Source organism: Pelophylax lessonae, assembly GCF_965119305.1.
Source record: "Pelophylax lessonae genome assembly, chromosome: 2".
NCBI lineage: Eukaryota > Metazoa > Chordata > Amphibia > Anura > Ranidae > Pelophylax > Pelophylax lessonae.
This window is the reverse complement of record NC_138769.1, coordinates 631,414,058-631,440,904: the sequence shown is the minus strand read 5'-3', so window position 1 is coordinate 631,440,904 and position 26,847 is coordinate 631,414,058. Positions and strand designations below refer to the sequence as shown.

Sequence of the window (26,847 nt, the reverse complement as noted above, 5' to 3'; positions counted from 1 at the left end):
AATTATTAGTATTCATGACATGTTCTCTTTAAGTGAAAATATCTTTGGCTTGTCACTGAGGCAGTTCTATTAAAGGAAATGATCGGAGTGTGTTCAGTACTGTGCCACTGTTTACTATTCACCACTGTTCCATCAGAAGGCTCATTTATAACCGCCCATGGGTACTGTATATGAGTGACATGAGGTACACGCTTGCCCCGGAAACTTTGTTTCATTCAGCAGTTATAATTATACCACTCTATTGTGTTTGGCACGCTGTTCAGCAATGGCAGCAGAAGCTTTTTAAAAATGGCTAAGAACACAGGGAGTGAGAGGAGAGAGGAGATCGAGGACAGTCTAGCAGCAAAAGGTTGATAACAGTGGCCTGGTCCAGAATAGGCCATGGGAGCCGTCTTATCTCCCTTTGGCAGGAGGTGTTCCGAGTTTCCTGTGCGAAATCAGGAGCGTACGCTGCTTTCCTCTTCTTGTTTGGCTTCCTCCCCTATACAAGACTGTTCCCAGCACTGCTGTTATCTTTGCATCTTCAAACATGGCACAATTTACTTCCTTAAAAGCTTTATGTATTCTTAAGGGTCCAGCTATACCCCCCATCTCCTGCGATTAACCCCTTCAAGCATGAAGGAGCTGGAAAATGTGGCTCCATACGCTATGGAGATGATATGATGCATTTAAGCAATAACTTGGAAGTATACAGTTTCAAGTGATTATATAGTGGATCTTCTGTGCATAAATTGTTCAACGCACTAAAAGATATCTGTCCATTTTAAAATGAGAGCTACATAATTCTTGGTTCAGTAGGTTATGAGTCACTGACTCAGAACAGGTATATACAGCAGATTAGGTATTTGGACATTACTGACTGTTTCATTATTCAAAAGTGGGTCAACACTGGCAGTCCATATATTTCTCTGATGGCAGGTATCAGAAACCCACTAAGATATAAGAAAAATTAACTTTCCTTAGAGATGTTGCTACAGAGCATTTTGTATCCCATAGGCTCCTGTCTTTTGAGCCTTCCATCAAACCTGAAAAACATCACTTTGACTGCCCCATCAACTCTGTTTTCACCGAATGTACAAAGAGGCTTCAGTTGATCCCCAGGTGTCTTTCTTTAAATTGTTTAATCAGTAGCCCAGCCATTTGCAGTGGCCAAATGCTGAGAGCTTCATATTAGACAGAAACACTTTAATAAAGGGAAAAAAGGGTCATTTACCCCAATCCCATCATACCAGTGGTCTATCAATAGATGCTCAAGCAACTGATCTGGATCAATAAGACTTGAAAAGACACCAGGGCTCAAATAGGCCACTTTGAAGTTTAAGGTCAATTTCTGGTTGCTGTGGCCAAATCAATAAATACCTAATTTAAACAGACTAGTCAAAGGACTTTGTGTTTGTCTGTGCTGGCTCTTATTTCCTCCTCAATTCTGGAATATGGGAAATTAGATTTTTAGGCTGACATTATACTACTCCTCATTTTATCTTTGTTCATGGAATTTCTGTTTCCAGGGTAGAAGACTTTGTGATTCAGGTCACCCTCAGCAAATAAATGATAACCCTTTTTTTGCAGCTAGTGGTGTATAGTGTGAAGTATACAGTGAAGTGCAATCAGTTAAATAAGTATTCATATTGAAATATTCTGGATAGGAGATATAATTGAAGGGGCATTAAAGATGTTCTTGGCCAGAAATGGTTAACAATGGAATTCCTGGTGGAAGTGTGGAATTGCTTTAAGATCTTTGAAAACATAATTGCAGGGGTTCTCAGCTTCCTGCTACTGTGCGCTGCCAGATTTATGGCTTTCTTCCTCCCCCTTACCTCCTTTTTGGTTTATAATATTAAAATAGAAATGATGACTTCTGTTAAAGTCTATTCCTCCTTATTCATAGCAAACAGAAAGAAAAACACCAAAGTATGGTCAAGGACAGACTGCAGGAAAGTCAAGAATAAATAATCCCAAGACGTGTTACTCCCCCCTGCTCCTTCAAAGTGCTCTTAACCCAGAAAGAACTTTCCACGGGGATAGAATCCAGGAACTTAGACTGCTCAGTGCAATAAGCCAGGGTGAAGTGCAATGGGGATTTGCAGTAACTAGTGTAGTGATTTTAATGGGAATGTGAAGTTGTTTTATACATATATATTCTTTCTCTAATATGGTTAGGACTAAAAAATCAAATGTTTTACAAATATTTTTTTTTCTTTTTGTAGTTTATATTTCCCAGATTGAGATGTTATCTCCATACTGCCTATTGAAAAAAATTGTATTTTTTTGTCCCTGCTCAGTAGTTTAAGCTGCAGTTTGCACAAAGAACTGAATTAATCATCCTTTTTTCTAAATAATCCATAATGCATTATGGGTTTTGTGCATTTTTAGTCTATCAATGCCATGGAAACTCTATAATCTTGAGCTTGAAACACACTTCTTTGGTGATAGTCGGGTTGATTTACTAAAGGCAAATATGTAAAAAAAATATAAAAAAATGTGAACTTTATGCATGTGCAGTTGCTCCAGAGTTTAGCAAATGAGGTAAAGCTTCACTTTTCAAAGAGTACCCAATCACACGTAAGGAAAAAAAAAACAGCATTTTTGCTTGAACGCGTTTGGATGATGGAAGCCAATAGAGCATCTGCTAATTTACTAAGCTCTGGATCAAAGAGCAAAGTCTATTTTTCTTTAGTAAATCAACCCCGATATGCCATAAATTGTATATAGACCTAAACAATACATTTTATTAATTTGTTCCTTTAGGGTTTGTTAAATATACCAATAGAAGTGTTTTGTTATATTTGATTGATAAGCATAAAGAATATCTGTTGATCCTGCCAGAAATGAGTAAGCTTTTAACTTCCTGTAGTGGGCTGATTACACAGCACCTCCACTATATTCCAAAGAAGTCTTACTTGCCCGACCCAGATCACCACTTTGAACTACAGAAAACTTTCCCCATTATGTTATGGTCATAAGGAAAGTGAGAGATGTTCTGTAGTCTTTCCCATCCTAGGATGACAAGGATGCTCCTCAGCACAGTGAGTGAACATTGTCACTCTAGTGCAGGAAATGTGTTACTGGCAGGATTACCAGGTGAAAATAAGTAAAATAATCCAGGGAAAAAAGAAAACCAATGAGGCTACCACATCTAAGGTCTAGTAAGCAGCAAATAATTATATTTTTAATCTTAGGTTTAATTACACATTCCTGCATGCACATAGCTGTGAAAGAACTTTAGGGGTTCATATGTTTCCACATGTTCAATTCAGTATTGGGTTTTTTGGGGTTTTTTTTGCCTTCCTCTGGATCAACTGTGGGTATAGGATTGTATATATAGGATTGTGTATGTATGTGTGTATATATATATATATATATATATATATATATATATATATATATATACATATATACGTGTGTGTGTGTGTATGTATATATGTGTGTGTGTGTATATATGTATGTAAATGTGTATGCAGTAGGTGTATTTTTATATATATATATATATATATATATATATATATATATATATATATATATATATATACATATATACCTCTTGACTGGCCTTCCACACTTTTATTCACATTACTCCTGCAGGACGATGTGGTTAAGTTTGATTATTTATGACCTCATAAAGTCATGAGCACACCAGCAGTGGTTTAAGAACTGTTGGACACAGCAATTGCAGTTTTAGTTTGTTCAGGTGCCGCCATTGCTGCTCCAATGTGAGCCCATCATACAGTAGAAGGCACCAGGTGCATATAGAAGATACAGGCATTACAGCCATGCATTCTCTTTTAGTGTTACTCGTAAAATTAAGAGCTGATAATGGGATTGATATACTAAAGGAACAGAGAACATTTACTTATCAAATTGTATGTTCATTCAGTCAGTGGATAAGGTAAAACTGCCTTTACTACAATCACCTAGTTATGTGCAAGTTCAAATCCTGTTTTTATTTTGTTTAATTCCCCAAGAATTTGGGTATTCCTAGTGACCACAGCTTAGCAGCATAGTGGTTAAGCAGCACTAGGGTTGTCAGTATGAATTCAAACACTGGCACTACCTGCTTGAAGTTTGCATGTTTTCTCTGTGCCTGCGTGGGTTTCCTTCAGCTACTCCAGTATTTCCCCACACTCTAAAGACATGCTAGTAGGTTGATTGACTCTAGTATGTGCATAAGTGTGAGTTAGGAACTCGAGAATGTAGGCTCCTTGAGGGCAAGGACTGGGGTGAATGTACAATTTATATGTAAAGTACTACATAAATTGTCAGTGCTATATAAATATTTGTCGTATATAAACTGAAGAACATACAATTTACTTTTTTAATGTTCTTCTGTAAATATTCATTTTATTCTCTAGATTATATGAATAAACACAATAATGTACAAATAATCAGATATATGACAAAAAAGCCTGAGTTGTAACATGAAATCTGATATAAAAATGATAATTGTTGGAAGCTCATTAACAGTGTCTGACACTCTCTGACATGTTCTTAAATAGACTTTGTTTAGATGCTGACTAATGATGTGATGTCAGTGCTGGAAAGGACATCCCGTTCCATTCATACATAAAACCAGACTCTTTTCGGCCCTTCATGGTCACAGTGTGTGTCCATCTGATTCCCTATGGCATTATTAGGGGAATTTACAGTACATATAGGTTCCACCAAGTCCATTACTTCCCTGTGTATTTAGGAGCAAAAGAGACTATGGCGGACTATTGGGGGTATTTATTAAAACTGGTGCAAACAAAATCTGGTGCCGCTGTGCATTGTAGCCAATCAGCTTCTAATTTCAGCTTGTTCAATTAAGTTTTGGCAACAAAACCTGGAAGCTGATTGGTTTCTATGCAGAGCTGCACCAGATTTTGCACTCTCCAGTTTTAGTAAATCAACCCCAGTGTTCCTCCTCTTTTATTACATATTACTCCTGGAAAAGACTAGGTTGCCCAATGCCAATGTATACTAATGCTTCTAGGCTACCACCAGCACTACTCTGAGCTGTATATAATTTCTTTACACTTAATAAAGTTTACTGTTTACTATTCAGTATGCTTAGTGTCCATTCACACTGGTACGACTTGTCAGGCGACTTGGTCAGCCTGACAAGTCGTGCACCGTCTCTCCCATAGTGTAGTACAGGACCGGTTCTAATAGGAGTGACACAAGTCGCTCCAACTTATAAAAATTGTCCTGTACTACTTCGGGGCGACCTGGAGGCGACTTGCATTGACTTCCATTATGTGAAGTCCGTACAAGTCGCGCCGAAGTCGCGCTGCACGCGACTTCACAGGTCGCCCCCTAAGTCGGAGCGACCTAATGTGAACAGAGACTAAGTGTAATATTTTCAGTGTTATCATACCTTGATTATTCAGTTGTATTATGAGCAGCAGATTTTGTTATGTATCATGGTACTTCATTGTCACCAATCAGAATGTGTTCCTTCCTTCTTCATTTGTATTCTGGTGCTGATTGAAATACTAATATTAAGAGACAATAGGTGGGTCTTATTCATTCAAATTTTGGTAAATAAGGCCAAGAAGAATATTACAAAAAGCTACAGTTTGCAAACCCAGCTAAAAATGTTGAAAACAAGGAGCTGACAATGCTATGTTACCTTGCAATATATAAAAATATAGGAAATATAATGAAGTCCTGTTATAAATTTTAGAAATGTATTAGATAATAAATGACACAATGAATAATGTATAACTCTTATGCTGTTACAAAATTGTTTCAGTGTAATGAAAATATTTGTATTCTTTTCCCTTGTACAGGTGTGATTTCCAAACTGAAAATGCTGTCCCTGTAATCGTAGGGAAATATAACAGGAGTACGGACAACAAGGTCTTCAGTATCATAGAGCGGACCTATACAATTCAAGGAAGAAACAAGGTAACATTTTACATTTTAGTGATTTGTAAGTCAACGTGCAAAGAGAGTCCACTGGGAAGAAGGCCTAATTCCATGTCTTGTTTCCAGACAAAAACTGTCTAAACAACCAGTCTTTAAGTTATATGTGGTTAGATCAATCTATTCTAAAGAAGTACATCATGTACACCGAAAAAATTAGACATGTATGCTGCTGAACACAACATTTCAGGAGAATCAGGGAGGTTGTAGCTCTCAGTATAGGGGAATAAATTAACTTGTTCTGATTCATCTGCTAACCCACTTACATACAGTAGGTAACGTAATCCTGCTGCATTGGGATTGTAGTACGATAAAGCATATTTCCACCTATGAAAATGTTTGTCCCATAGTACAGGTCTATTTGAAGCCTTGGTGCTGATTGCTACAAGCTCACACACCTGTAGTGCCTTTGCAAAATGAATAAATAAATTAATTAATAATACCCCTCACCAGTGTTGCCAACCGTCCGTTTTTTCACGGACAGTCCGTAAATTCGGGGCACTTTTCTCCTGCCCGTAAATGCCCGTAGCAGGAGAAAAGTGCCCGTTAAAACAATGGCTTCGGCGAGACAATCTGACTGCGCATGCGCGGCGTGCGCCTCGGTCCCATCGCCGGACACTCTAACAGTCAGTGAGTCTCGTCATCATCTCCTCCTCCCCCGCCTGACCGCCTCTGCCTGTGCCCTGCCCATGGCCCGCCCAGAATGTTCCCGCCACTGCCGCCGCGGCCGCTACCTCCCCCAGCAGCCTGAGCCTATCGGATCCACGGTGAGAGTAGCTGTGGCTAGAAGAGGAGCACACAGTCAGGACTCAGGAGCCGAGGACACTCATGGAACTTGTGAGAAGGGGGCAGACCCGGCAGAGCCAGAGAAGGACAGTGCCTGTGGGGACTAAAGGGGACAGGGAATGACAGTGCCTATGGGGACTAAAGGGGACAGGGAAATTGGGAATGACAGTGCCTGTGGGGACTAAAGGGGACAGGGAAATTGGTAATGACAGTGCCTGTGGGGACTAAAGGGGACAGGGAATGACAGTGCCTGTGGGGACTAAAGGGGACAGGGAATGACAGTGCCTATGGGGACTAAAGGGGACAGGGAAATTGGGAATGACAGTGCCTGTGGGGACTAAAGGGGACAGGGAAATTGGGAATGACAGTGCCTGTGGGGACTAAAGGGGACAGGGAATGAAAGTGCCTGTGGGGACTAAAGGGGACAGGGAATTACAGTGCCTGTGAGGACTAAAGGGGACAGGGAATGACAGTGCCTGTGGGGGCTGAAGGGGACAGGGAATGACAGTGCCTGTGGGGGCTGAAGGGGACAGGGAATGACAGTGCCTATGGGGGCTGAAGGGGACAGGGAATGACAGTGCTGTGGGGGCTGATTCTGAAGGGGACACAGAAGGACAGTACTATGGGGTCTGAAGGGGGCACAGAAGGACAGTACTATGGGGTCTGAAGGGGACACAGAAGGACAGTACTATGGGGTCTGAAGGGGGCACAGAAGGACAGTACTATGGGGTCTGAAGGGGACACAGAAGGACAGTACTATGGGGTCTGAAGGGGGCACAGAAGGACAGTACTATGGGGTCTGAAGGGGACACAGAAGGACAGTACTATGGGGGCTGAAGGGGACACAGAAGGACAGTACTATGGGGGCTGAAGGGGACACAGAAGGACAGTACTATGGGGGCTGAAGGGGGCACAGAAGGACAGTACTATGGGGTCTGAAGGGGACACAGAAGGACAGTACTATTTGGTCTGAAGAGGGCACAGAAGGACAGTACTATGGGGGCTGAAGGGGGCACAGAAGGACAGTACTATGGGGGCTGAAGGGGGCACAGAAGGACAGTACTATTTGGTCTGAAGGGGGCACAGAAGGACAGTACTGTGGGGGCTGAAGGGGACACAGGACAGTACTATGGGGGCTGAAGGGGACACAGAAGGACAGTACTATGGGGGCTGAAGGGGGCACAGAAGGACAGTGCTGTAGAGGGTATATGAAGGTGGGCAGAGGAGGACTCTGCTGTGGGAGGGTGATGTAAAAGGTGGCAGAGGTGGACACTGATGTGGAGGGTGAAGTGGAGCATATTAGGACACTACTGTTGGGGGGGGAATGGGGGGTGTCTGCAGCCTCTAAATACCTCCTGTACCATGTCCGCGCAGCCTCTGACCATCTCCTGTAGAACGTTCGCAGTCTCTGACCTCCTCCGGTATCATGTTCGCAGCCTCTAACCACCTCCTGTATGATGTCCACAGCATCTGACCACCTCCCGTATCATTTCCGCAGCCTCTGACCACCCTCAGGTAAGTGACAGCACTGCCAGGCCAGGCTAAGGGGGGGTCACTGATGCAAGGGCTGGGTGAATACAATAATGTAAGGGGGAACTGATATAAAGGTTTCCCCCTTATAGCAGGGAATCCCCCCCTTACCTTAGTGTAATTAATCTGTGGAAGGTGGTCTCTGGTCACCAGAGTCCCCCCCCCCCATCAGAGTTCCTGATATTCCTCTCTACATCAGAGTCTGCAGGATTCTCCCCTTACAGTGCAAAGGGGGAACTCTGCGGACTCTGATGTAAAAGGGAACTCTGATGTAAAGGGGAATGCAGTGGACTCTGATATAAGGCGGTTTCTGGTCACCAGAGCCCCCTCTTAAATCAGAGTTCCCCCTTAAATCAAGATCTGCAGCATTCCTCTTTATGTCAGAGTTACACTGTAAGGGAAATCCTGCACACTCTGATATATGGGGGAACGCTGTGCTGGCTGGGTTATAATAATCTGATCTTCATGTAAATGGAGAAATATGGTTTTTGACTTTTGTTTAACCTAAACACATTGCTAATAGCACTATCTACATGTTTATAGTTTAAGTATTGATATTTGCACGGTTTAGCACTGAAAACAGCCTGTTTATGTACATTTTTGCAGTGCCAGTAAAAAATTTGTGCCGTCCGTAAATTTTGGACATTCTGCCAGTAAATTTCCCTCCGGGGGGTTGGCAACACTGCCCCTCACAAATCTGACTTTAACACTGGGATAACTACAGTATAACTGATTAAGGCTGTATGTAACACAACTATTGGCATAGGTCATGAATTGTCAGTCCAAATTGTATAGGTTACCGTAGTCTTTGAAATTAAGGTTACATTTTATTGATAGTGGTGACATACTGACTTTGAATTACGAAGGGAGTAGAGAATGTCCACTTAAAGAATTTAACAAAGTAAAACTGTGCTTTAAATATCCAATCAAATACAGAATTCTGCCTAGCCGATGACTCAAATGAACACAGGTTGCCCTTATTCACTAAGCCAAGTGAACATCTACTCAACCCCATTGTGTTAATATGCTGAAAAGTTGGTTTTGTAGACCCCCCGAATGAGAATTTTTCATGCAAAATGGAAATTCAGTGAGAAACATTTCTTGTCTGCATTATGTACCCTTGTTTTTGTGACGTTAGGTCTCCTTCAAAGTGACAGATCCACTTTAATTGGCCTTTAGTCTAAACTAAAGAAGGTTCTTATGTGAACACTTCAAACATTCACATTAGTTATTAATTAACAGTAAAATTCTGTGGTCTAAAGTGTTATTGATGTGGATGTTGGACGTAACTACTTTATATATGGCTGTGTATTTTGAATACATGACCTTTTTAGTGTTTACCGTGTAAGTATCAAAAAAAGCCTTGAACTGGCTTAAGGTGGAGTGCAGGAAGCATGTCCTATTATGACTAAGTCAATCAGTTTATGACAGCTATAGTGTTCTAGCAAGATTTCCGCCAAGCACTTTGCAAAGGCACATTGAGAAATGGAGTGCTATCATTGAGTCAAGTGTTGATACACACTAATAAAATATCAACTTCCACTTTTCTTTAATGACTCACTTCCCATATCCAAAACATTTTTATTCTCACGTCGCAGATCAGGATTAATCTTCTCACTCTTCTCACCCCAGCTAATTATAGCATGGTGAATACGTGACAAGAAGTGTATTGTCTGTAATGGACATATGTATTTCCCTTCTTCTCTTCCACATCTGTGGAATCTATGGGGTCCTGTAGGTTACAGTGTAATAGTAACCTATGAATGGACAAAAACTGAACATAGACCCACTGTACTTTGTAGCTATGTGGACGACTTACTAATGAACTATCTCTGCTGCTTCTTTTCCTTTTGCACACATAAGAACAGTCAGATAATGTTAAATGCTTGGAATCCCCAAACTGAATCTTTTATGTCCACGTTTAGGTACTATGGGGTTTATTTACTAAAGCCATATAGACTATGCACTCTGCAATGAATACCCAATCACGTGCAAGAAAAAAAAAAAGAGAAAACGCATTATTGCTTGCACATGATTGGATGATGGAAGTCAGCAGAGCTTCTGCTCATTTACGGAGCTCTGGAGCAGCTGCACTTGCAGAGTCTATTTGCCTTTAGTAAATCAACCCCTTTAGGTCTTTTACTAACGTTTACATACATTGTACCAGATTGCTGTGACCCTTTAATAGAACTAAATATGTCTCATGTATAAAACATACTAAATAATCAGATTTATGTTGTTTATTCTCCGACTTTGGAAGGGCCCTTTCACACTAAAGTGTTTTTCAAGCACTTCTGTGTCATAAAAAGCACCTGAAAATCTCAAGAAAAATGCTTCCCTTTAAAATCAATCAATGTTTTCACACTGGGCCTGGTTGCTTTTGTTGCAGTAAAAAAAAATCCTCTTTACAGCATCTTTGGAGCATGTTTGAGGAGCTATAAAAAATGTGCACCAAAAACGTTCTTCATTGAAATGAATGGGAGCCTGCCTTAAAACACCTCAAAAACGCCCCCACTAAGCATTTTTGGTGCAGTTTTTTGAGTCACATGTCCTCACCAATCCCACCAAAAGCCCCTCAAAAGTGCTCCATTAACACATAGGCCTTTTCCTGGCAGTTTTGAAGCGAACCAGTGTGAAAGTGCCCTTAAAAACAAGCGAGTGCACTATTATGTGTTGTAATGTGTGCCATTTCTAGATTATCACAAGCCTCTGTCTACAATGGACAGCAAACCTTTTGAATGTTTGAATAGTTGCATGCTTGGTCCCTCTGCATTATAAGGTTGTGCTGTAATGTATATTTTACAGTCAGGTAATTGTGTTTGATGAGTAATAGTGTCAGTTCTTGTAGTGGAAGCCTATACTGCATCTAGTTCTGACTACTATGCACAATTTCCGAAGCCATGGCCATCATCAGCCATCATCAGCATCCTCCATGTGTACAGTGCTGAAGGTGGTAGCTTCCAGATTTCCATCAATGGGATCAGAAGTCACAACTCGGGGGGGTGAAATACAAATATATAATTTATATAAAAAAAACACGCGTTGTCTTTAAAAATGATAACAGTGCTAACGAATAGCTGGCAGCATACTCTGTTGTACAGACTCTCTGCCCCCATCTCTTTCAGCTGTCAGGGCACTGCCAGTAATTATTAAGTAATCGGAATGGTGATGATGAAGCACCTCCACAAATAAAATAGGCACACCAACTGCTTTTGGACATTCTAAAGCCTCCAGGAATTCTATGTGTAAGCCGGAGCTGCTGTGAAAGCTTTCTGCTTCAGTGGTCGCTGTAATGCAATGGGGTTGATTTACTAAAACTGGAGTGTGCAAAATCTGGTGCAGCTCTGCATAGAAACCAATCAGCTTCCCGGTTATCCACTTCAGCTCCGGAAGATTTACCCCGCTTCCTGACCAGGTCATTTATTGCTATACGGCAGTATGTTACTTTTATTGATAATTGCGGGGTCATGCGACACTGTACCCAAATACATTTTTTGCCCTTTTTTTTCTCCAACAAATAGAGCTTTATTTTGGTGGTATTTGATCACCTCTGCGGTTTTTTTATTGTTTGCGCTATAAACAAAAAGCAGCTGACAATTTTGAAAAAAAAAACAATATTTTTTACTTTCTGCTATAAAACATATTTGATAAAAAAAAATGAAGAAATCAAATGTATTCATCAGTTTAGGCCAATATGTATTCTGTTACATATTTTTGGAAAAAAAAAAAACACCAATAAGCGTATATTGATTGGTTTGCGCAAAAGTTATAGTGTCTACAAACTATGGCATATATTTATGGAATTTTTATTTATTTGTTTGTTTTATACTAGTAATGGCGGCAAACAGTGACCCTTTAGCGGGACTGCGATACTGCAGTGGACAAATTGGACACTAACTGACACCTTTGACACTTTTTTGGGGACCAGTGACACTAATACAGTGATCATTGCTAAAGGAAATGCACTATTACTGAACTAATGAAACTGGCTAGGAAGGGGTTAACATCAGGGGCGATCAAAAGGTTAACAGTGTGCCTAGCTAGTGTTTTACTGTAGTGGGGGATGTGCTTGTACTGGGGGAAGGCATAGATCCGTGTCCCTGCTTTGCAGGAAACCAGGATCATTGCCTTCCTTACTGACAGAACGGCAGTTCTGCCTGTGTCCTGAATGATTAGCCGGTGCTGGCAGACATCGGGTCCACAGGACCCACTGATCAGCTCCTGCTGTGTAGAATCAAAGCAGGAGCGAGCCTCTGGCTTGTGCCGGATACTTGGAAATGCAGGATCATGTATATAAACGTGATCCTGCACAGCACAGCCCCCCTGTAGTAAAACTGCTGTAGGGTGGTCGGCAAGTGGTTTATTTGTCAAAGCTTAATTGCACAAGCTGATTGGCTACCATGCACCAGATTTTCCTCGCTCCAGTTTTAGTAAATCAAACGCTTAGTGTAAATGACTGAAGCATAATTTTAATATTTTAAGAATAGAACACATATCCATTCAAATGTACATTTGTATCTATAATAACTCTAGCTGTTATTAAAACATGGTCACTGTTGGTATAAAACATTCCTTCAATTTATTTTTTCTTTTTTTTTTTTTTAATTTATAAAAGAAAATTACACTAAAAACTTCATTCATTCTGTATAAGTTAGCATTTGCACATGAGTTTTATATATAAAGTTGTTCCTGTCGGGGCAACATCCAACATCAAATTTTGCTAATGTAATTGCTTTCCTGATCAAATGTTTTTTAACTGTTTTCTCTTAGGCTCCATTCACACCTGAGCGTATTGTTCTCTGGCGTTTGTTTGGGCGTTTTGCAGGCCTTTTTTTTTTTTTCAGGTATTTTTTGCAGGTGTTTGGAGGCAGCCATTGACATCTAACAAAGATGCTTGTAATCTGCCGAAAAGGTAGCTCATGCACTTTTTTGAGCCTCGGGCGTTTTACTTTAGGCGACAAAACGCTCATATGTGAACAGGGACCATTGAAATAAATGGGATTTTTCTTGTTGGGCATTTGAGACTTCAGAGATGAGCGTGTTACAAGCTGAAAAACTCTCAGGTGTGAACAGGGCCTTAGGAATGAATGTTGTTCATATATGTTGCATATAGTACTGTTAACATTCAGCAAAGAAATCCTTAGAACAGCATTTATAGCTACATAGTTATTCAGGTTGAAAAAAGGCCTATAAAGGTAAACTAAAAAAAACCTCCTTATACACATAGGGTATTGTTTTTAAGTACTTGCTTATAAAGTAGTGAAAGTGACATTCACTAAACATTCACTAAAAATAGATCAATTACTCTAATTGAAAACACATGCACCAGAAACATACATGTGCAGTGAATAATTGGTGAATATGACATTTCCAGCTTTTATAAATATGACCTTTATGTCTTAAAAAATTTTCAAAAAGGAACAGTTCTGTGCATGAGCCTTATTATTTATATCTAAAACACTCAATTGTATCTTTTTTTTTATTTTTCCAGACTGCAGGCATTCTGATTATAGACGATGCTACAACATCTGGTGTTTACAGCTGCATTGCATCCAATAAAATAGGAACAGAGAGAAGAGATATAAGTTTTTTGGTTTCAGGTAAGGGTCTAAGAACAGATGTGCTGATCCAGATAAATATCTGATTAAAAACAAAATCACGCAACTCTCATTAATGATTTAAAACCATGTTAAATATATTTAATAAAACCTTTGTTTTACTTTCCATGTTTTTAAAAAAATGTTAACTCCACTGTCCTTCTTCCTTCTTTAGCTATACGTACTGTAGATGACATTTTGTATGCAAGTTAAAGCAAAAATACACAAAAGTTGTTAGTGGGTTAAAGCAGACGTCGATATGTATACACAGTAGGGGCCTTTCATACAGGAGCCTCTGTGTTATGGATTCCGCTTGCTCAGCGGGCAATCGCTCAGCTGATCCCCACTGAGCAGGCAGATGACAGGTCCACGTCCACCCACTGTGCAGTGTGGAGACAGACATAGTCCCGCTCTCCTCTATGGGGAAATCAAAATCCGATTCTATCTAATCCACCAAACGGATGGAAAATAGGACCACCATCCATCTGGTTTTTGTGGCAGGATCGGATCAGATGGCAGCAGATGTCGGTGAACATGTGTCCCCCGACATCTGCTGCTCCATAGAGGAGACTGGAGGATTCAATCCGCCTAAAAAACTGTGTGGAGTGGAGTGGAGATGGACACAGTCCCGCTCTCCTCTATGGGGAAATCAGAATCCGATTCTATCTGATCCACCAGACGGATGGAAAATAGGACCAAGGCCATTTTTATAAGTTTATTATCAAATTTTGCAAACAGGTAATTTTTCGTCTTCACTGATGTGCGCTGATAAGGCTACACTGATGGGCACTGATGAGGTGGCACTGATGGGCACTAATGAGGCAGCACTGGTGGGTACTGATGAGGAGGCACTGATGAGGCTGCATTGATTGGCAGTACTGATGGGCACTGATAGGGGGCACTGATGGGCTCAGATAGGCGGCACTGAAGGGCACTGATAGGTAGCACTGATAAGCGGCACTGATTTGTACTGATAGGTGGCACTGATAGGTGGCACTTATTGATGACACTGATGAGGAGGCACTGATTGGCAGCACTGATGGGCACTGATTGGCAGCACTGGTGGGCACTATTGGGACTGCACTAATAATCAGTGCCCTGATTATCAGTGTATATGTCCCTCTAACACAAGCTGGTTATTGGCTCTCTTCTCCTCTCCTCATGCTGTCAGCATGAGGAAAGAAAAGCCAATAACCAGCTTGTGTTTACATCTGTGATCAGCTCTCATTAGACACAGCTGACCGCGTGGTAAAGGGCCGCTGCTATTGGCCCTTTACTCCGATCTGTGATAAGCTGAGTCTGAAGGACTCAGCAATCACAGAGCATGCTGTGTGCGTGCCCCAGAAGGTGCACAGGCAGCGTGATCACAGGAGAACATCATATGATTGACAAAGTAAGTCTGTGCTATAGCCAAAAGATGGCTATAGCGTGGGCTTACTTTGACATTTTTTTAACTACTTTGCGCCTGTGCTATAGCCAAAAGACGGCTACAGCACGGGAGCAAAGTGGTTAAAAAATGTTTTTTTTTATATACTGTTTATCATTCCTCAGTTGTTCCTCTTTTTTGGTCTGATAAATAGACTTCTATATCTAAATTCACTATTTACCTAATAAAAGTGGTACCAAAACTTTTCATCAACCTCCAAATATGAGAATTTGCTGTTCTGAGAAGCCAATATAAAGGAAAACTAGTAGCAACAGAAGCATTTGTGGATACAATTTTGTGCATTCATTCTTCATAAACCTCTGCCAACACACACTACCTAAAAAAAATCCCTCTTTTTCATCTCAGAAATTTGAGAGGTATGCCTATAGTAGATGAAATGTTGCTTGGGCTATTTTCAGTTTCTGCCCAACTCCAGTACTAATCTTTTCTATTTTTTTCTTTAAGAAATAAAAGTGATAGAATAAAGCAAGGGCCACGTCTCTTACATTGTCATGTTTTTCTAGTGAGCATTACTAGTTGAAGGTCTCTCCTTTGAGTCAAAATTGCTGCTTTCCGCTGGATATTGATGTTTTGACTGCCTTGCTTTACCCCCGTGTGTTCTCCAGGACGTAGCCTTGTAGGTGGCCATGCAACTGCCTGTTTATAGTTGCTGTCTAACTGTAGTAGAAGTTGACTTTCACAATGGGATAGGTATTCCAAACATGCCTGAATTGTTCACCGTCAGAAACATTTCAGATAGGATGACAGTTCAGTCCATGAGACTGAAAAACCTGTAAGCTGTCCATTCTTATGCATTTGCTGGCACACAGCATGACTGAGGGTGTGTTTGCAATTACCTAGGGTGAAACAGGAACAGCACAAGCTTATCTCCTTGGCTTCCCAATGTCACTAAACAGCGTTTTATTTTGAGATTCCTGGTGGTGCTTGGCAAAGATAAACAGCATCTTCCATCAGGAAACCTGGGAGCTATTTCCACAGGAAGTCTCAAATCACTTAAGTAAATACAACCATTTTACATTATTGCAGCCGTGCAGCAAAGCATCACATTGATCTCTGGGTTTAGGTGTAATAAGCCAGAGGTTTTTTTTTTAATGCTCTCCAGTTCAATAATGTTACTCCTCGGTTTCAGCAACTGTTCAGAACAAAGTGTGACTTGCTTATGACATCAAGGAAATGTTATAAAGCATGACATCCCACCTAAAATAACCTTTTGTTCTGTATTATAGTGACCTCTGGATGAAAAAGGTCATATTAGCTAGGCTTTTCCTTTTTTCTTTTACTATTTTAAATCATAGTATGTCACATACATTGGGGTTGATTTACTAAATGCAAATAAACTGTGCACTTTGCAAAGTGTGGTTTGCACTCTTCAAGTGCAGTTGCTCCAGAGCTTAGTAAATGAGGTAAAGCTTCATCTTGCAAAAAGTACCCAATCATATGCAAGGAAAATTTAAAAAAAAATGCATTTTTGCTTGCTCATGATTGGATGATGGACGTCAGCAGAGCTTTTGGTCATTTACTAAGCTCTGGTGCAACTGCTCTTGAAGAGTACAACTGCACTTTGCAAAGTGCGCAGTCTATTTACCTTTAATAAATCAACCCCATTATGTCTTTTTCTTAGAATTTTTTATTCATGATTGTCAAAGAGAAAATTAAGGAAAGTATTTCAGATGATAATTCTTGTACATTTTGTTTATCATTAAAGGAGGCTAACTTCATTGAATTGTCCATACATTAACATAAACCTAATTCTAAGCCGACTCGATAATGATTCTTTGACTAATTGGCATACCTAAATAATTGTTATATTTTTTAAGACATAAAAAGTTTGGTAAACCTAAAAAAAACTATTTTCATTGTGTGTTTTAAAATCATTTTCATTAATTTATTATTACTGTTTTAAAGCTGTCATTGTATCTGACACTGAAGGTGAATTCATTTAAAACACTATTTTGGCAAAAGCTCTGCGCTTATTATTATAAGTTGTCAAATTCCATTTTGTTTTATTCAGATTTATTTTTTTAATTAATTGTGTCAGACATGTACACTAGTAGATGCCTTGGCAGTCTGAAGGAGGCAGTGTTTATTTGATTTCTAAAGGCTTAATTTGTCAATGGAGCCACCAGCCTGCATGCCATCACTCTGTCACAGGTGACATAGTGATCACGTGATCATTGGGAAGTGGGCCTGTCAATGACAGTCAGGACTGAAGGCCAGCATCAATAGGAAGTTACTAACTTGCATTAAACAATCTGTGTTAAATATGACCTTAGCCTATTTTTTTACCTATATTTAATTGTTTATGATTTCTCCAGATGTATTAAATGGATTTAACATAACCTTGGACAAGGTACCAAAAGAAGGCGAAAACATGACATTAACTTGCTCGGTTAACAAATACTTGTACACCAACATAACCTGGATTCTGCGCAGGCAACTTGGGAATCGTACAATTAATCACAGCATCAGCAAACAAAGAAGTGCTACTACAACAGAATACTCAACCATTCTAAAAGCGACTGTCCATAATGCCACCCAGGCTGACTCAGGGGTGTATGAGTGTAGAGCCACAAACACGTACAGTGGAGACATCGTTTCACAAAGCAAAGAGATTATTATCACAGGAGATCATTTGGCTAGAAAAACACATTTTTCACGGACCTCAAAACAAAGAAGAAAACATTATGCAACAGAAAGTCGAAGAGCTCACTAAGATGACTCTAATCATCTTCATGAAAGATTGTGATTTTAAAAATGAAGGTACTGAATATGCTTCCAGAAAGGATTTGAGATGTCTTGCTCAGCTACATTCTCCTACCAACTCTATTGTATAGGAAGCGATCAATCTTCCTGAGATACACCAGTCCAAAGTCAGAGGATAATGTCTCCAAAGACTACCCCTCAAATTCTTCAAGCTATAAGTGTACCCAGGATTCTCTGAATATTTTTGGTCTGTATCTCAATATATTGTATCTAAGTAAATTACTAAGGAGCATGCCATTCTTTTAATCTAGTTGTGTTCTGTGCAACTAGATTTAAGGGAACCAGGTCCACTGGACAGATAAATGGTCAATGCTGCAGACATACACAATCTATAATAAGAAAGGACGAATGAAAGGTTAAGTCATTTAAAAACTTTGGAGACTTGTAAGACATAGTATGTAATTCATTAAAGATCAAAGTTGTGCAAAAGTGTAAAAAGAATGAAGCAAATGCAGCTTAAAGTGCACCTATGCCCAGGGTATGGACATTAAATTATTTGTATATTCATTACAAGAAGTAACATCACTTTAAAACAACCCCTCAGCTGCTTGTAAAGTGAAGCCATTCCTTCTTATAGATGCTCAAAGATCACAACAAAAACACTAGAATTCTGTTTAGGTGTTTTTCTAACATTTGGTGTGTGTTTTCATTAGAGGGCAGGCAGGCTGCCAAAATCTACTTTCATAGAAAAAACTGATGTTCCAGTGTTGTGAACTTTGAAAACTAATTTTCACAGAATGCTTATGGATACAGAGATAGATGAGAGCTTGAGATGGATGAGAGTGATTTTGCTGCTTATTCAGAATATTTAAATACTTTAATGAGCATGATCTAGGCACAGGTTCACTTTAATTTTCAGGAGATATAATTCTTTAAAAGAAATCATTTTGGTGTCCAGAAAATAACCATTCACTATTTTGCTTGGTAGCTATAATGCACCTTATTGACTGAGCTGCTATATATATATACATATATGTCAGTGCAAAAATATATATCATGCAAGTGAGTGTGTCAGGTAAAAATGTGCCAGAGAATTAATTAAGAAATGGAAGATGCATTTAAATGTTTATGAAATTGCACCAGAAAAGAATTTTCAATTAGGTTCTCAGAAAACCCATTGGAAAAAAAGAGTAAAGTAAATAAGATATATTTGCATCCTCCCTTAGCAGAAGCAGCATTTTGTTTGTGATAAATGGCTTAAAGAAAATTCTAGCAACACTGGGGTTAATTTACTAAAACTGGAGAGTGCAAAATCTGGTGCAGATGAGCACGATAGTCAATCAGATTCTAACTTCAGCTTGTTCAATTAAGCATTGACAAAACAGACCTGGAAGCTGATTGGTTTTTCATGCACAGCTGCCCCAGATTTTGTACTCTCCAGTTTTAGTAAATCAACTCCAGTGGGTATTACTTTAAATTCTAAAATATTAAAGTTCTCTTGAGGTATCATGAAAGTAGTTGCACTATCAAGTCTATAAAACATTGATTTTTGTTATATCTATTAGTGGTTTGGGACAGGATATCTATTTATCAGAGTTCTTTAATTGTGTGTGCAAGGGAACCTTCTTAAAAGCATTAGCAACACATATTTCTTGGCACCAAGGGTCAAGGGATTTTACATATTTTTTCATGTTAAGGATTTTCATCAGGCTGGCTAATAAATTGTGTTGCTTTTAGGTGTTCAGTAATGTTTTCAGGTGCTGTAGATTTTCTTAAGAAGAAATCAGGAATATATGTCTTCCATGATTATTTCATGATGTATTCACTTAACTTTATTTTCTGTCTCCTGCCTTTTTCCAGGGGACCTATCAACTAGTTCATGTATTAACTGAAATACTATGTGGCTACCATATCAGTCATCTTCTGTAACAGTTCCATTTTATTTAAGCCTTATTCACCCTATATATTTATATTGCAAGTGTTTAAAACTTTTTTTTTTGTAATAATTGTGTATACGCACATCATCTGGAAGGTTTTTCAGTTTATCTTTTAAAAAGATAGATTAGGTTCATTTCAGAGTTGTACCTGCTGTCTGGACACAGGGGAGGCAATGATTTAGTGGGTTGTATCCGTATTTAAGGGGTTTTCCAGGTTCAGATAACTATTTATAGATGTGATTCTATGACTAGAACAAATATACTTTCTATTATCTTCCTCCTTATCTGCATCATCACTGTCAGAGGTGTTTGTTTACTTGGGTCAACTCTGGTTACAACACAGCTGTCTTCCTTATGTGTGTTAAATCTCCCCATTACACAAGCTGTCCCCTATACGTTCTCTACTTATTTGCTGAAATATACTGTACACTAGCTAGATAATCTTATTGTAGATTTAATTTTTATCTTTTCATGACCAGATAGTCTTATGGTAAAGCAGGGGTGCCCAACCTCTAGCCCATGGGCCACATGTGGCTGCAGAGCCCTCTGATGTGGCCCACGACCCCCTGCTGTGTGTTTGTGTTTCAGCAGGCCCAGATCACTTTTCTAGAGCATCAGTGTTGCAAGTTGAGGAAGCATGTGGTACAGTGGAAAGCAGAGCCAATGTTTCCGGCATAGTGCCGCCTCATGTCACAGGAGTGATTCAAAATGCACTCCGCCTGGGACAGGAGCAGCCGGTAATACCTGCAGGATTCCAGAAGTGAAGACAGAGGTCAGTTTTTAAATAAAATCAGATAGCAACGGGAATATTTGTTCTCTGCTGTGGTTACTCTGGGCTGCTTTCAAACTGATCCACAGGTGCAGTACACCTGCGGGTTGCCTTCACTGAGCCATAGACTTCTGTTACTACCTGTGTGTTTGGTAAGCTTTCTTAAAGTGCACCACAGGATATAATAGAAGGCTATGGCAAAGTTCAGCTAGTCCGCAGAAGAGCCACAGGTTCACTGCACTGCACATGCAGTGCGGATAAACCACAGCACATCATTGTGACAGCAGCCTTAGGCCCCTTTCACATGATCGGTCGGAACGGGTTCACCTGTCCATTTGTCTCTATGGAATGGCAGATGTAAACAGACTTGTGTCCCTTTACACCTGTCTACCTCCAATCCGATCTGCTAAAAAAAAAAACAGCAGGGAATCTATCCTCTTCCATCTGGGCAGATAAGATTGGAGGGCCCATAGAGCAGAGCGGGCTGTGTACGCTCTGCATATGCCCAGTGGACACACACCTGTCATCTGCTCGATCTGCGCACTATGGCCTGTGACCGCTTACCAAGTCACTTAAGTGGCTCTTGCTCTTCAAAAGGTTGGGCACCTCTGTGGTAAGTAATGATGGTAATACAGTGGTCATGCTTTTAAATCTTACCTGGGCTTATTACCATATCACTGTGTATATAAAATTGTAATTTATCTTGTACATTTCAGACAAAAGTCCTAAAAATACTTTGAAAATGTTTTTCAAACAGACACCTTTCCACTGACAGGTAGACTTGAATCATAAATAGAGCTAGTTAGGTAGGGGGCAAAAAATAGGCTTCTTTTAGCCCATTTATTGTAAGTGCAGATGGTGTCCCTCATAATCGGGTCTGAAAATGGAAAACCTCTTGATGGTTAAAATAAACACAATATGACTGCCTCAGTTTTGTGTTGTCTACAGGTACACATAAAGGTTAAGCCCACCCCTACCTGGAATTTAATTTTTTGGTTGTACACTGGCAGAATCTGTTACCTACCAATCTTTTTTATCATTTGACCTCTGGTGCTCCACCTAGGCCAAACAAGGCAGATATGTTCCTCCTATTGTTCCTCTAAAATAAGTATAACTAAAAACACATAGGAGTTTGTGGCAATACTATTTTTCCCACATAGTGTCCTTTTGTGGGCTTTTAGAAGGAGAAACTCAGGGGGAGACTTTCCACATCTGAAATTCTTGTGACATATACAAAGCTTGAGGGTCAGATAATGTGCTGCCATCCTCTCTAACCTGAAAAACCATTGGGGTAGGCTTAGCTTTAAAATGAAAAGTAGGCAATAGATAATTGTTTTTGCTAATAGAAAACAGCTGAAAAGGTATTTCATTTTACTGACTTATTGCAGTTCTTTACAGTTTTCAATTTGCCACTAATTATCAGATAAAACTAGCCTTGAAACAATGGCTATGACATTGTACAGCTATATCCAAAGCTGAAATAGGCTCATCATTAAAACACAAACAGAGGGAAATATGAGAAGATGTCCTTAGCTACAAAGTACATTTTATCACCATTTTCTAAAATGCCCTGACAGGTTGAATGGCACTGTTTGCAAAGGGCAACGCAGATTTTTTTTTTTCTTGCGTTTTATAAACACCTGCCTTACCCTTATCAAAGTAGCCAGATATCAGTAACCATGCTCTTCCCATACACATGCAGACTGCAAGTTTGAGAAAGTTCGATTTTTGTCTATAGCTATACCTTGATAGGTAAGTTTGTCTATAATGTACATAAACTGGTTCTGTGCAGAGTTTGTTTAGACTCTGTGTGATTATAATTATTGTACTGTAAAAAAGACAACAGATATTTAATAAAATAATAACCTATAATTTTGTATGTGTTGAACAAACTGTACATAGTTTTTGTTGTAATATGTTAATATAAAGATTAATTAAAGAATAAATAATTGTAAGGAATGCACTGATGTATATGCTTAAAACTATGCGTGCTGTTTACTGTCTATGAAGAGGGATTTAGAGGCATTCCTGCCTCATTTATTCACATTAGTGTAATTGCTGGTTACTGCCTCTGTAGATATTTTCTGTATTTCCTCTGTGTCAAGTTTTTTTTTTTTAAGTGACTCTCTCATGAGAAGGGTATGGCGGCCGCCACCCGCTGACCTCTCCTTTGAGAATCTTAATTTGCAGGCTGTCATGCTGATGCTTTTGCTTTAATTTTTCTTGTGTCTCTGCCCTGAAACCAATATAGGGATTAGAAATTCCGACACTTTTCAAACATTCTTTTAATGCATGTTTGTTCCAAATATGTAACCCAACAGTTAAAGCCAGACATAGTCAGGAAACTAATATTTTCAGAGGAAGCTCACTTCAAACAAATGATGTGAAAAGGCAACTATCATGTGCAAAGTGCAGTAACTCTCAGATTTCACCCTAAGCATCTTAAAACAGTGATAAGAAATGATTGCTGTGGTTCCAATAGGTAAGGCTACATAAACATAAGCTGATCCCTCACTGAAAATATTGGGCAGCGAGGGATCTGCTTGTGCTTATTGGGATTTACGCACTGCAAGGATTTACCATGAGTTTTTGTTCAACTTGGCCAATGATCAGATGCTACTTATAAGCAGAGAAAGAACTCTTTCCCTCTACCACTAAACATCTACCAGTAAACATTTGCAATGATTTTGCAACGAATTAGAAAATCTCCACAAGGAATGCTATGTTCACTCATTAATACTCAGGCATTGATCAAGTTAATCTGCAAAATTTGCAAAAATCCAGTTATGTATGGCCACAATTACTGTACTTGAAGCGCATTGCTCTTCACCATTTTTATTTGTATATGTAGGCTGTGGAGGTAACTAGTACAAATAGCTAGGGATGTCAGTCAATACTAGTAGTGCTGATTAACATAGATTATTGGCCTTGGGCTTGTTTCTTTCAAACAGCCATTTACACATATTTCAGTGGAATTATTACCTTTGAGACCTGCATATTCAAATGACCCAGCAAGGCTGGTTGTCCAGCATGGAGAATCTAATTATAGAAATGAACACCGTGATTCTCATACCAACACGAGCAGTAACACATGGCTAGAGACAATTAAATGACTAGAGCATGTGGTGAAGATTCTGGTTGACATTGTTCTAAATGTTCAACTCAACAATAGTTAGCAATAGCATAGATGTGAGAATGTTTACAGAGCTAATACAGTTGCCGGGCAGTAGTAAGTCACTAAGATATTTTGGTAGTCAGACAATCAAAATATTAGAATGGTTGGCCATCTAAAAAGCCATTCCACACACAACAATATTGACGGGTCTTATCCAAAATGTTTACAATCACTGCAAAAATAGACCACTGATTATATCAGTAAAATCAATTATAACCCAAGCATACTATAGCCAATCAGAGTACCAAAGCATCTACATTCCTAAAGCTGCCAATTTAAAGACCTGGAATGTTCACACCGCTCTGCCAATCAGTAGCGAAACACAACAGATGATTTCATAACTCTAAATTAACCATTAGATGAAAGAAAATGTACATTTATAATTACCTCCACAGCCATACCCCTTTCTGATTTTTCCTCTATATCAGGGGTCTCCAAACTATCTAAACAAAGAGGCAGTATACTGTCCTTCAAACTTGGGGGGGGGGGGGGGCTGGACTGTGGCCAATGGGAGAAGAAAATGTCCTGGCATCAGTGGGATTAAACAATGCCCCATGATTGGTATTAGGGGGAGTAATAGTTTCCCATCAATTGGAGAAATGTTGCCCCATCATTGGTGCCAGTTGGAGGAATAATGCCCCATAATTGGTGTCAGTGGGAGTAATAGTGCCCCACTGTTGGTGTCAGTGGGAGGAATAGTGCCCCATCATTGGTATCAATGGGAAAAATTGTGCCCCATTGTTGGTGTCAGTAGGAGAAATAGCACCCCATCATTGGTGTCAGTGGGAGGAATAGTGCCCCTTAATTGGTATCAGTGGGAGAAATGTTGCCCCATCATTGGTGTCAGTGGGAGGAAAAATGCCCAATCGTTGGTGTCAGTGGAAGTAATAGTGCCTCATTGTAGGTGTCAGTGGGAGGAATAGTACCCCATCATTGGTGTCAATGGGAAAAATTGTGCCCCATTGTTGGTGTCAGTAGGAGAAATAGCACCCCATCCTTGGTGTCAGTGGGAGGATTAGTGCCTCATCATTGGTGTCAGTGGGAGAAATAGAGCCCCAGTATTGGTATCAGTGGAGGAATAGTGCCCCATCATTGGTATCAGTTGGAGGAATAGTGCCCCATCATTGGTATCAGTGGGAGAATTAGTGCCCCATCATTGGTGTCAGTGGGAGAAATAATGCTCTGGTATTGGTATAAGTGGAGGAATAGTGCCCCATCATTGGTATCAGTTGGCGGAATAGTGCCCCATTATTGGTATCAGTGGGAGGAATAGTGCCCCATGGTTGATATTAGGGGAAGGAATAGTGCCCCATCATTGGTATTAGTTGGAGGAATAGTGCCCCATCATTGGTATCAGTGGGAGGATTAGTGCCCCATCATTGGTGTCAGTAGGAGAAATAGTGCCCTGGTATTGGTATAAGTGGAGGAATAGTGCCCCATCATTGGCATCAGTGGGAGGAATGGTGCTCCATAGTTGGTGTCAGTGAGAGGACTAGTGCCCCATTGTCAGTGTCAGTGACAGGAACTATGCCCCACTGTTGCTGACAGTGGGAGGGTAATATTGCCCCAAGGGCGGATTAAAAGCAAGAAAAGGGCTGCATCTTGCCCCCGAGCCAAAGTTTGGAGACTACTGCTCAATACTGTTTCTGAGATAGAAAACTAAGCAGTTGACTGTCAAAATGATGCAGCACTGCAACATTTAGGCTTCTTCAGCCTAAATCATTTGGGAATCTATAAATATCCCATATACAGCTTTGTTTTTAGATTGATTTAGTTAAGGCAGTAATCCAAAATAAACAAGTCCTTAAATAGAATATTTGTGGAAAGGGGACAGGAAGAAAGGGATTGAGAGAAAACAGAAACAGCATAGACACACAAGGTGGAATTCTACAGCAAACTGCAGACATGGGGAATGACTTAATGTTTTCCCAGTTTATTAAAATAAACTAGTTTGTCATCCAGATTTTAGGGAAAAAATGTAGCAAGGCTGAAAGTATGAATTGTAGCACGTATGTATTTTCTTTGTATGGTATGAAAAAAGTTTTCTGTACAGTACCCATGCACTGGGAAATTGTTTAAGAACCAGACTAACAGTTGTACAGTTTTAAGTTGCAGGTCAAACACATATACTGGAGCTTAACATTTGCCCACTATAATCGTTGGACAAACACACAGAAGTATTATCAAAATACTTCTGGATTCATTTTTACCATGAACAATCGGACTTTGCTGATAGGCATGTTTAGACCCTGAGCCTTAAGCCCCGTACACACGTTCAGAATATCGTACAAAAAATACTGCTTTTGAAACAATCGTACGATTATCTGATCATTAATACATAGCTGTCGTCTGAAATTTTCTGAAGGGACAAACATGAAACTTTTTCTCGTACGATATCAGATCATAGGATTTTTGTTTAAACAGTACAGTTTTCATTCGAAAATACAATGCAAATACATTACATCAGTTCAAAATTTTTATTCCGTCGTACGAGAATTTTCGTACTTTAGTAACCTATTCATTTTCTATTTGGAGACTAGCATCCAAACATTAGTCCGATAATCTCATCATGTGTACTAGGCTTTACATCGAGCAAACTACCCTCTAAAAGTAGATCATTCAGTGGTCATTGTGCACCAATCTGTTGCACACACAGGCACTGTCACTGATATCCAAACAATTGCACTCATCCAATCCAAACTTTCATACCAAAGTGCAGGTACTGGAAAGTTGTACCAATAGTTTGCTGTGTCCAAAAATAAATTGTTAAAGCAAACCTGATTTATTTGAATTACTCTTGTAAAACTTAAGGGAATCTTATGTGATTACACACTATTATAGAATTGTGGAAGGATTAAGCTAGTTGAATGTGTCGTTAGGATTTGAAGTGTCTTGTCATACATACTGTGTTATTTTGCCATAATAATTAGCTAAATGTGAAGGATTTCGCCATGGTGACTTTATGATGGGTGCTATAGAATGTTGGACAGCAAAGGTTA

The 26,847-nt window shown here is 39.7% G+C and overlaps 1 protein-coding gene across 1 annotated transcript in view; it reads left to right on the top strand.

Annotated features, from left to right (window-relative positions):
• Window positions 1-18,552, top strand: part of FLT1 (fms related receptor tyrosine kinase 1) — an 87,013-nt gene extending 68,461 nt beyond the window's left edge. Inside the window, exons 11-13 of the mRNA XM_082247824.1 lie at window positions 5,769-5,886; window positions 13,712-13,820; window positions 17,580-18,552. Coding sequence (XP_082103950.1) covers window positions 5,769-5,886; window positions 13,712-13,820; window positions 17,580-17,977 — 625 coding nt within the window. The 3' untranslated portion in view covers window positions 17,978-18,552. The remainder of the gene's footprint in view (window positions 1-5,768; window positions 5,887-13,711; window positions 13,821-17,579) is intronic.
• The last annotated feature ends 8,295 nt before the right edge of the window (window positions 18,553-26,847 follow it).